The 12,505-nt window shown below is 42.8% G+C and overlaps 1 protein-coding gene across 7 annotated transcripts in view; it reads left to right on the top strand.

The window, feature by feature from the left end:
- Positions 1-12,505, top strand: part of camta1a (calmodulin binding transcription activator 1a) — a 1,306,542-nt gene that overhangs the window by 786,648 nt on the left and 507,389 nt on the right. For all 7 annotated transcript variants that reach the window (XM_087980408.1, XM_087980405.1, XM_087980404.1 and 4 more), the window contains exon 4: positions 7,103-7,238. In XM_087980408.1, coding sequence (XP_087836534.1) covers positions 7,103-7,238 — 136 coding nt within the window. The remainder of the gene's footprint in view (positions 1-7,102; positions 7,239-12,505) is intronic.

The raw sequence follows: 12,505 nt of genomic DNA, 5'->3' as shown, positions 1-12,505 counted from the left end.
CCAGTTACTTTTCTTACTTAATATACAGTTGAAACTTTATTGCTGGAACAGCACAGCAGGTCAGGCAGCATCCAGGGAACAGGAGATTCGACGTTTCGGGCACAGGCCCTTCTTCTTCGGCCTGTGCCCGAAACGTCGAATCTCCTGTTCCCTGGATGCTGCCTGACCTGCTGTGCTGTTCCAGCAATAAAGTTTCAACTTTGATCTCCAGCATCTGCAGACCTCACTTTCTCCTCTTACTTAATATACAGCAAATAGCACCTAATGTAAAATACACAATCAGTTTGTTACAAGCCACTTTGTGCTGCAAATACCCAGGATCAGTTTCAATCCTTCTACCTCTTTATTTCCCTCCACCAGATTTAGCTGGTTATGCTGGTGGGACATCCTGCCATGAGCTTGTACAATTGCTGTTTCTTCCTGCTATGATTCAACACAGTATCCCTTCCATAAACATAACTAGCAGCACAGGAAAGCCACAGTATTATATAATATTGCTTTGAAAGTTCCCCAGAACACCAGAATTTATATTTGGATTTTTTTTTCTGTACATTGTTTTTCAGAGGATTTCCTTTGAGCAGGGGAATTCTGCTGATTGTGTCCTTCTGTGCTTCTCCATTCATTGATTAATGAAATAAGCCATCTGCTAATCTTAAATCTTTATCCCCATGCTGTTTCCCAGAGGCTGTGAAATGTTTTATGTTGGATAATGTATCACCAACAGATTTAGGTCACCTTCTTAGTTGGATTATGTACACTCCCAGAATTCTCAGTTCAGCGGGTCTTGCAACTGAAATAATGAAAATTATTTAGATTTCAGTAGGGTTGATAAGGACAATTCTTCCTCATGAAAGATGTCAGGATTAACTCCTATGTCTCTGTTGAATTATCTGATATTAGTCAGGAAAGCTAAATTGGGGTGCTAAATTGGGCCTTGGGCTAGGAAAGAAAATAATCCCTTGGTTCCTCTCCCCGCTCACTATTCAAATGACCTCTACTGGAATACAGAATGGGGATCAAGACAAATTCTGCCGTGATACCTCTGCAGTGACCTAACCACTTTACAATCAGACATGAGGAATAAGCTATCTGACAGGTACTGCATGGTTCTCATTGTCCAAGCAGGCATAAGAGAATCCAGGAGAAAATTGGATGTTACCTTGCAAAATATGAATACGGCTCCTAATAGACACTGTGAAACCACAAATAAAATGCTAAGTAAGATATAGAAGAGCCTTACGTACAGTACATTAATATTAATTTCTAGCTGTAGAGATTAACAATGTGGTAAATGAAAAATTGTGAGTCCTTTATAAAGAGCAGTCATTATGAATTTTGTGAATCGAGTAGCTCAGTGAAGTCTCCGTAATACTGTGCAATTCCTGATAATTGGTTTTGCTGGAAATTGTTTGAACAAAATATTAGAAAAATCTATTCTGGACATAAAATATCTGGCAAATGACTGATATATATTAATATATTAAACAGTACAGATGCTTAGCTGAGGTCCTAATATTTTTTCACTTTACAGTAGTTTCATCATGATTCATTTCTTATGCATACAACCACATACATTATCAAACTTCACTTCCAAAGCATGTAACAGTAGAGAAGAGGCCTTTCAATCTATCAGTTTGTTAATCTCCACATAAACTACCTAGACTTATTTCACTCTCTGATTCACACTACTCGCGTTTAATATTTCTATTTTTCAAAAAGCTATGGAATTCCCTTCCAAAAGAATTTGTCATCCAGTCTTCAACTCTACAAGCCCCTACCTAAACCTCTCCACTTCTCTCTCCTACATTAATGTTCTTCTTAAAACCAACCTCTGCAATTACTCTTTCAGTCACCTGCCATAATATCTCCTCCTGTGGCTCAATGTTAAATTTTGCGTGATAATGCAAAAGTAAAATGGCTATTTTTAAATTTTTCTTTATGTGATTTGGCTGTTGCTGCTAAGGCCAACAGCTGTTGTCCATCTCTAATTGCCCTTGATAGGACATTGGTGAGTCAGCTTGAAATGCTGTAGTTCAACTACAGGTAGGTACATCCACAGAGGTGCAAGGAAGACCTTCCACAATTTTGATCCAGTGAACATTAGAGCAATGGTAATATCATTCCAAGTCAGAATGATGTGTCGTTTGGAGAGGAATGCACAGGTGGAGGTGTTCCCATGCAACTGCTTCCTTACCCTTCCTTGCCCAGCTCTTGCTGCATTTAGAAACACAGCTTTAATACTGGAGGAGTCAAATAATACTGGATGTTGTGCAATTAATCATAAGGGAACATCCCCAGTCCTCACCATGTGGTGGAACAGCTGAAAAATAGTTGGGCCTAGGACCCTGAAGAACTCAGGGGTCTTGTGGGACAATGGTAGTGTCCTTATCTCTGGGCCAAGAAGCCTGGGCTCAAGTTTCACCTGTTCCAGAGGTTTGTAATAACATCTCTGAGCTGGTTGATTAGAAAATATCTGCCCTGAGGAACGCTGTAGTGATATTCTGTGGCTGAGAAGATTATCTTTAACACCACGATCTTTTTCATTCCAGGTATGATTCCAACCAGTGAAAAGCTTTCCCTTTGTTTACCATTTATTTCAGTTGGGCTAAGTCTTCTTGAAGACACACTCAATAAAACAAATGCTGTCTTAAGGTATTCGGCTGTCATAATGAGTTCAGCAGGCAAGTGGCTCCAGCAGAACCTGAACTGAGTGTCAGTGAGCTGATTACTATGCTTTATGATACTGTTAAGAGCACTTCTTATCATGTTGCTGGTGATCATGAGTTAACTGATGCACCAATCTTTGGCCAGATTGGATTTGTCCTACCTGTTGCTGGCCTGACATGTGTGGACAATTGTCCACATTACTGTTTCAGTGTTATTGCTGTAGCTATCCTGGAACAGCTGGGCTCAGGGTGGGGCGAGTTATGGAGCACAAGTCTTCAATACTATTTTTGGGATGTTGTCAGGGTCCATAGGCTACGTACCTTAACATAGTCTATGTTTTTAGGCTGTTTCTTAGCATCACATGTGGTAAACCAAATTGGCTGAAAATTGGCATCTATGATTATAGGGAACCTGAGGACATGGCTGAGATGGATTGTCCCCTTGGTACGTTGAGCTGAAGATGGGTGCAAATGCTTCAGTATTGTCATCTGGACGCTTGAATCATCCATCGTTGAGGATGAATATATTTGTGAAACCTTGTTCTCTCTCTTATTGTTTAATCATCAAGCATGACTGGATGTAGCAGGACTGCAACATTTCAGTCTGGTCCATTGCATGTGAGATCAGTTAGCTTTGCCTATTGCATGCTGTTTCTGTGTTGGCGTGCAAGTAGTTGAGTATTTTAGCTTCAGCAAGTTGACATTGCATTTTTCTGGATATGCCCTGGTTCTGCTTCTGAAATGCATTCCTGAGCTTGTCTTTAAACCAAATTTGTTCCCTTGGTTTTAGAATGTAGAATGGGGGATGAGCCATAAGATTACAGATTGTGGTTGAATGCAATTCTACTCCTGCTGATGGCCCACAGCATCTCATGAATGCCAGTTTTGAGCTGTTAGATCTGTTCTGAATCTACCCCATTTAGCACAGTAGTGCCATAGGACTTGATAGGTGTGTGTTTGGTATTAAAATGAATTCAAGAATCTTACGCTAGTCACTCCCACTCTACTGTTAAAGATGGATGCATTGGCAAAAGATAGATTGGGGGTGACTAGGACTAGGATTTTTCCCTTTGGTTGGTTCCCTCACCACCTCTTACAGGTGCAATCTGATAGAAGTTGGTAAGAAAGACTTTGAAAGTTGAGATAAGCCAATGCCAGGTAGTCCATCCAGTATGTTTTACTGCATTAAAGGTGCTAGATGAACTCATGTTGGTTGACTATGTATTTCAGCTTGTCATTTGTTGTTAACCCAATGCTAACATATTTAGATTTTAACATATCCGCCAAATGATCCTAGCTTTATGATATTTCTCTAAGCATTTGAGTTAGCAATATTAGCCCATGACTGATCATTGTTAATCGCATTTATTCCATTGGAAGTGTCTTAGATACCCCAGATATGTCCTTCCAGGCAGCCTTCGCATATGAGGGAGTAACCAGGCTCCACCACATCTCTGATCTTGTGAGGAACCTGATGCATTAGTTCACCAGACCTGTTTCCTGACACCCTGTACAATAGCTGCTATCTTTTGAAATAGGTTTATAAACTAAATGTCAATCTTCATTGCTTATGTTCTGGGCAAACTTGCATTTTTGTTTTTATACCCGTTTCTTTAGTTTTTTAAGAGTTTAGTGCTTGATTTATGGTACAGTGGGGTTGGCATGATTGGTAGCTTGACCCAAAATGAATGTTCACACTTGTTATATCTTGCAGGAAGCATTACTGTGTAAATAAGGTTTGATAATTAGCTGAAGCCTGACTTTACTACAAATGTTTATTTACATTAGAAAGATTTAGCTCAAATGTAACTATCAGCAGTAAAATCTGTGAAATTATTTGTGTGTATCTGTGTAAAGTCTAATGTGAAACATTTTTACAAGGGCATGGGGTCCTTTAAGGAAATAAATGAACAGATTGATTAATTGTTTTTTTATCTTACTGTCTTTGCAAGTGTTTCTATCAGAATGCAATCCACTGAATCTTGCTGTATTATCTGTTTGGGATTCAGGCAGTTTTGCTCTCAGGAGCTGGTGTGTAAAAGAAGAGATAAGGGAGAAGCCAACTTGCCTGAGTTTTAGCTGCAACAAAAGATTAACAAAAGCAGTAATGTGTGGTGTTTGTCTTTCCTTTGTTTATCAATCTATCATTGCAACAGAAATTCTGTGTTGGCAAAATTTAAGTTAAAAGAATAGTGTGTTGTATAGCAGCTCATCGTGTCCCTAACCCTTTGTTAGCCACTGTTTTGATTCTCTGCCTTTTTGAAGAATAAAAGGGAACACAAAGCTTTTTTGGAAAAATAACCCATTACATGTGGTTTGGGGTTGGGATGAAGTGCTCGTGGACATTACAATTTTGTGTTCTTCCATTTCATGTTCATCATAAAAGAGAGTCTCTATCCATAGTCTGTGCCAAAATTTGAATCCAAATCACAACCTAATACTGTATGTGAAATGTTTGGGTATATTGCATCTCTGTGTTAACAATTGCCTCTTATATACCAGGTATATGAACAATACAGTCCTTAATGTTCCAGTCATTAATAAAGATTCTTGCAAACAGACCATACTGTTCAGGCTAAGACGCCTAATCAATTTGATTATAAAGTGTAAATTATATCAATAAGTATAAATAATTTTATATTAATCAGATGATAAATTACAAATACAAAGTAGATGTTGAGTCCTGAACCCCAGATTAATATTCTAGGGGCATGAGTTAGAATTCCATAAAAACGATGGTGAAATTTGACATCAATAAAAACATCTGGAATGAAAATATATCTAAACGTGATGATGTCAATTGTCATAAAAACCATCTGATTCGGTAATGTCCTTTAGCAAAGTAAATCTGTCATCTTTACTTGGTCTGGCCTACAGATGATTTCAGATCCCCAGCCATCAATTTTTGACAGACAGTATTTTCTGATTCTTGCATATTTGCAAAGAAAAGCACTTCAGTGAAGGTTGGTTAATATATTGAGCATAATTTGTGTTTTCCAGACACCAAAGCATTAAGTGATTCATTAGTGTTATCTTGATAATTGGAAAGACATTGCATGTCCAATTGTGTTGGAAACTTCATCGATTTCACTCTGTCTGTGAATGGGATGCACATATTTGTCTACTTTTTGCAGCTGAAGCTGTTGAAAAGTTAGACGCAAAAAGACAGAATGAAGAGTAGTAAGTCTGTTTCACAGAAGTAATAACAATTTGCATTTATGTAGTGTTCTAATACATTAAAGTGTCCCAAGATGACACACAGATGTGATTAACAAGCCACACTTGACACCAAGACAGATATGCAGATACTGGGAAAAAGTGCTTGGTCAAAGAGGTTAGTTTCAAAGAGCATCATAAAGGCAGAGGGCGAGCTGAAGAAGTCTCAAAGAATTTTACAGCTTAATACCTGGGTAGCTGAAAGTTAAAAATCACACAACACCAGGTTATAGTCCAACAGGTTTAATTGGAAGCACACTAGCTTTTCAAGTTAGTCGCTCCTTCACCTAATGATCTAAGAAGCATTTAGATATAGTTGTGAGGACTAAAGGGATCAAAGAGTATGTCATTAAAGCAAGAACTGGGTACTGAGTTGGATGATCAGCCATGTTCAGGCTGGCACGATGGCTCAGTGATTAGCACTGCTGCCTCACAGCGCCATGGACCCAGATCTAATTCCAGCCCTGGGCAACTGTGTGGACTTTGTACATTCTCCTCATGTCAGTGTGGGTTCCCACCAGCTGCTCCAGTTTCCTCCCATAGTCCAAAGGTGTGCAGCTTAGGTAGACTGGCAATGCTAAATTGCCCATGGTGTGCAGGGATGTGCAGGTTAGATGGATGAGCCATGGGAAATGCAGGGTTACGGGGTTAGGGTGGGGGTGGGTCTGGGTGCTCTTTGGAGGGTTTGTATGGACTCGATAGGCTGAATGGCCTGCTTCCATACTGTAGGGATTCTTTGGAAACTATGATGAATGGTGGAGCAGGCTCGAATGGCTGAATGGCCTACTTCCGCCCCCACTTTTAATGTTTCTGTGAAGCACTTCTTTTATCTCATTCGGACTCAGAGGATAAAAGTAAGTCATCCAGTGCAAACAGATCTCATGTTAATTAACTTCACTCTAGGAAGCACTAGCAGAGCTACAGTTGGCATTAGTGTTCTTTGAGGGTTGTAGAGGAAAGGTCTTGCCAGCTGTCTATGAATTAAAACCAGGAATAGTGCATGCATCACCCAGGATCTCCTTGTTAGTAGGAAATGAGGGCATTAAGATTGAGAGACAGCGTAACATGCATAAAAATTCTCAAAGTGCAAAATCAGCATCAACCCTAAACATTAAAGCATGACAGGTTTGATATTGAATGGGGACAAGTATCTCTAAAACTGTTTTGTGTGGATCCTGAGTCCCTATTTCCAACCATGTGTCTTCCTTGAAATATTGCAGGCCCCAGAATGGTTCCATGATCCTATACAACAGGAAGAAGGTGAAATACAGAAAGGATGGTTACTGCTGGAAGAAACGGAAAGATGGGAAAACTACTCGGGAAGATCACATGAAGTTGAAGGTGCAAGGTGTAGAGGTAAGGGCTGCAGTAGCACTCTAAATTCTGTTTTGTACTTTTCCCATTTAATTCTCATTGAGGAAGACAACCTTGTGACTGATTTAAAAGAATATTGGAATAGTGCAGTGATTTTCTCCTCTTCAGTCTGATAATTGACAATTACACTTGGATCACCACAGATACACAAGAAGAACAATTTGAATAATTACTGAGTTGACAGAACATTCAAAACTCAAGCCTCCAGATATTGTTTCAAATTTAAGTCAGCTTACAATGTAAAAAACAGACTTTTTGCTGTTGCTTGTTTTTCTTCCCTTTCCTTCACTGAGATTTCTGTAATTCCCAGTATTCTGACCTGAAAGAACAATCTGGTCCCAGCCTTCCTACCAATCCCCAAAAGGAAAACAACAACTCCTATTTTTACCACACCTTTTCCAGGGAAGAGAGTGAGATTGCTAGCGATAGATGAGATATAATCAGAGCTGAAAAATGTGTTGCTGGAAAAGCGCAGCAGGTCAGGCAGCATCCAAGGAGCAGGAGAATCGACGTTTCGGGCATAAGCCCTTATTCAGGAATGAGGAGGGTGTGCCAAGCAAGCTAAGATAAAAGGTAGGGAGGAGGGACTTGGGGGAGGGGCATTGGGAATGCGATAGGTGGAAGGAGGTTAAGGTGAGGGGGGTGGGGGTGGAGAGGTCGGGAAGAAGATTGCAGGTCAAGAATGTGGTGCTGAGTCTGAGGGTAGAGACTGAGATATGGTGGGGGGAGGGGAAATGAGGAAGCTGGAGAAATCTGCATTCATCCCTTGTGGTTGGAGGGTTCCTAGGCGGAAGATGAGGCGCTCTTCCTCCAGGCATCGTGTTGCCACGGTTTGGCGATGGAAGAGGCCAAGGACCTGCATGTCATTGGCGGAGTGGGAGGGGGCGTTAAAGTGTTCAGCCACAGAGCGGTTGGGTTGGTTGGTCCGGGTGTTCCAGAGGTGTTCTCTGAAAAGTTCCGCAAGTAGGCGGCCTGTCTCCCCAATGTAAAGGAGGCCACACCGGGTGCAGCGGATGCAGTAAATGATGTGTGTGGAGGTGCAGGTGAATTTCTGATGGATATGGAAGGATCCCTTGGGGCCTTGGAGGGAAGTAAGGGGGGAGGTGTGGGCGCAAGTTTTGCATTTCTTGCGGTTGCAGGGGAAGGTGCCGGGAGTGGAGGTTGGGTTGTTGGGGGGTGTGGACCTGACGAGGGAGTCATGGAGGGAGTGGTCTTTCTGGAACGCTGATAGGGGAGGGGAGGGAAATATATCCTTGGGTGGTGGGGTCTGTTTGGAGGTGGCGGAAATGACGAAGGATGATACGATGTATCTGGAGGTTGGTGGGGTGGTAGGTGAGGACCAGTGAGGTTCTGTCCTGGTGGCGATTGGAGGGGCGGGGTTCAAGGGCGGAAGAGCGGGAAGTGGAGGAGATGCGGTGGAGAGTATCGTCAACCACGTCTGAGGGGAAATTGCGGTCTTTGAAGAAGGAGGCCATCTGGGTTGTTCGGTATTGGAATTGGCCCTCCTGGGATCAGATGCGGCAGAGGCGAAAGAATTGGGATTATAGGATGGCATTTTTATAGGGGGCAGGGCGGGAGGAGGTGTAATCTAGGTAGCTGTGGAAGTCGGTCGGTTTATAGTAAATGTCCGTGTTGAGTCGGTCGCCCGAGATAGAAATGGAGAGGTCTAGGAAGGGAAGGGAGGAGTCTGAGACGGTCCAGGTAAATTTGAGGTCAGGGTGGAAGATGTTAGTAAAGAGGATGAACTGTTCAACCTCCTCGTGAGAGCACGAGGTAGCGCCGATACAGTCATCGATGTAGCGGAGGAAAAGGTAGGGGGTGGTGCCAGTGTAGCTGCGGAAGATGGACTGTTCCACATATCCGACGAAGAGGCAGGCATAGCTGGGGCCCATCCAGATGCCCATGGCTACTCCTTTGGTTTGGAAGAAGTGGGAGGGTTGGTAAGAGAAGTTGTTCAGAGTGAGGACCAGTTCAGTCAGTCGAAGGAGGGTGTCAGTGAGGGGTACTGGTTGGGTCGGTGGGAAAGGAAGAAGCAGAGGGATTTGAGACCTTCGTGATGGGGGATGGAGGTGTTAAGGGACTGGATGTCCATGGTGAAGATAAGGCGTTGGGGGCTGGGGAAGCAAAAATCATGGAGGAGGTGGAGGGCGTGGGTGGTGTCCGAATGTAGGTGGGGAGCTCTTGGACTAAGGGGGACAGGACCGTGTCGAGGTATGCAGAGATGAGTTCGGTGGGGCAGGAGCAGGCTGAGACAATGGGTCGGCCGGGGCAGTCAGGTTTGTGGATTTTGGGCAGGAGGTAGAAACGGGCGGTGCGGGGTTGTGGGACGATGAGGTTGGAGATGGTGGATGGGAGCTCCTCTGAGGTGATGAGGTTATGGATGGTCTGGGAGATGATGGTTTGGTGGTGGAAGGTGGGGTCATAGTCAAGGGGGCAGTAGGAGGAGGTGTCCGCGAGCTGGCGTTTAGCCTCAGCAATATAAAGATCGGTGCACCAAACTACTACCGCGTCTCCCTTGTCTGCCGGTTTGATAGTAAGGTTGGGGTTGGAGTGGAGGGAGTGGAGGGCTGTACGTTGTGAGGGTGAGAGGTTGGAGTGGGTAAGAGAGGTGGACAGCTTGAGGCGGTTAATGTCGCGGCGGCAGTTGGCTATGAAGAGATCGAGGGCGGGTAAGAGGCCAGTATGGGGTGTCCAGGTTGATGGGGTGTGTTGGAGGCGGGAGAAGGGGTCGTCAGAGGGTGGGTGAGAATCCTGGTTGAAGAAGTAGGTGCGGAGGCAAAGGCAGTGGAAGAATTGTTCAATGTCTCGCCGTGTGTTGAATTCGTTAATCCGGGAGCGTAGGGGGATGAAAGTGAGGCTTCTGCTGAGACATAATCAGACCAAATATACATCCAAGTTACTTTTGACTTTATAAGAAATTCTTGAAGAGGAGTGTCAAGACGAGGTGATTTAGGGAGTTAATTCCAAATGCAGTCTATGCCAATGGTGGAGCAAGGATGCGCAGTGGTCCATAATGAGGGAAGATACAATTGATAGCTCATCTTCACTTCTCCCTGCACTTTCCTTGTAATTCTAGTGTGATCCTGGACTGGTGTTGTACAGTTTGTGAGTTCAAAGCCTATTGTGGCAAACTGTGAGATTTAATTCAATTAATCTGGCAATATGTGGGTTGGCATGGGAACAGTGATCATAACGCTGCTGAAATGTCCTAAAATTTCATCTAACTTGGAAAGGGAAATCTACCTAACCTAACAAGTCTGGTCCACACAATATGGTTGAAGAAAGTGAGGACTACAGATGCTGGAGAGCAGAGTCGAGTGTGGGGTGCTGGAAGAGCACAGGAGGTCAGGCAGCATCTGAGGAGCAGGAGAATCGATGTTTCGGGCAAAAGTCCTTCATCAGGAATGGTAATGAAATGTCAGAGTTATCTTGGTTTTCACAAATGGATATGCCCAATGCTTCTTTGTAACATCTCCCAAAGTCATGACCTCAACCACTTAGCTTGACAAGGGCAACAGATGAATGGGAGCAGCAGCATGTGCAAATTCCTCTCCAAGTTACACACAATCCTGACCCAGAATTTAAACGGTTTTCCTTCCCTGTCATTTAGTCAAAATCTTGGAGCTTCCTTCCTAACAGCACTGACAGCATACCTATACTAAATGAACTGCAGTTGTTCAAGAAGGCAACTCTCTCCTATCTTCTCAAGGATAGTTAAGGGTGGACAACAAATGCTCGTTTTTCAAGCAACAACCCTATCCTGCAAAATAATTTTTTTGAAAATCTCATGGTTCAAGTTAGAGCAGGACAGTATAAAGCACACACCATTAGCCTTTCACTGAAGTGCATTGATATTCAAGTACTGTGTTACTCAGTTCTACTGTGTCCACCTGCAAGATTTTCTACTGTAAAACTGAGGACAGAGCACCTACCAAGTCACTGAGCTATAGTTGGATTTTCTCTACATAGTGAAGCTTTTATACTACATGGAATCTGTTAGATTTTTATGAAGTGGTTCTCTTACTTAACTCTGACTCCAAGGATGAGGACCTTTTGGTGAATGGAAGCTCAAAGATCAGAAGAGGATTTCTCACTCCCCAGATGGCTCAGAACATAAATGCACCCAGCATTGTATTGTATTCAACCAAATGCAGTGTCTCAAGTGTGAACCCCAACTTATACTGAGCTTGTTATCTCACCCAGTGTATTAATTGTGTTATCCTTGCCTCCTTATGGACTAAAGGGGACAAATTCAGTCAGGATTCCATTGCCTATTCATGACCCAGTGTCCCCAGCTTTGACAGTGTCTGTCTGTTTGGGGTTGGCCCAGGAGTGATTATAATACTCCTCAATGTTGCAAACTGTAACCTGCTTACACAAATTCTAGACTCAGATATGGAGGTGCACCTGCTCATCAGAGTGCTCATGATTTGGAATGCCACTAAGAGACAACTCTTTCCATGCCATTTCCCAACTGAACTACTCATCGCCTGCTTTTGAGTGTATGATACGACAACTATTATTGATAGGGTAAGAAAACACCAATGCTGTATGCAGAATGGGCTTAGTTTATGAATACAGAATGTCAGTGGCAAGTGACACCCCAACACTTAAAAAAGAATAGCCACTGGCAACTTTAGTGTATGAAAAACACGAGAGTTTGAAGTTTATTCTGCCATCATGTTAATTAAATAATACCATAATAGAGAGAACTGCTTGTGGGAATGTATTCAAAAACAGTTTTGAAAAATGTAATGAAAAATCCTGTTACATGTCATTTTATTAATAATTGGTAATATGTTTATTAGGCTTGCTCTGGCAGTGAATGTACTGTGAGCTCGTTTACATGTGTGACATTTGAATAAAGAGCTAGTGAGTGCTCCCCTATTCTGGGGTCTGAAATGCATTGCTTGCTGCACAGCCCACAATCATGCTGTGCTAGATACTTCAAGCCAACATCAATTCCATCACTAAGGACACTTAATTTCACCTTCACATTTCATCTGACTATTGTTTTATTGCTGTGGACACTGTAGAAGCAGCAACTTAAGGAACACAGAGTAAAGTAGCCAGGTGAAGCAAGATTAAAGGAGTCATGGTTATGGGAATTGGCATTGCAGGAACGATAGCTATGGTAATAGACATTGCAAGAACCATGCATATGGGAACAGACATTGCTGGAGCAAATGTTAATGAGAACAGACAGAGCGGAGCCATTGTCGTGGGAAAAGGCAGCATCGGAGCCATGG

The sequence above is a fragment of the Chiloscyllium plagiosum genome, unplaced genomic scaffold (assembly GCF_037043375.1).
Source record: "Chiloscyllium plagiosum isolate Xiang-an unplaced genomic scaffold, Cpla_swu_hap1 HiC_scaffold_37, whole genome shotgun sequence".
NCBI lineage: Eukaryota > Metazoa > Chordata > Chondrichthyes > Orectolobiformes > Hemiscylliidae > Chiloscyllium > Chiloscyllium plagiosum.
The sequence above is the reverse complement of the archived record's forward strand: the minus strand, read 5'-3'. Positions and strand labels throughout refer to the sequence as shown.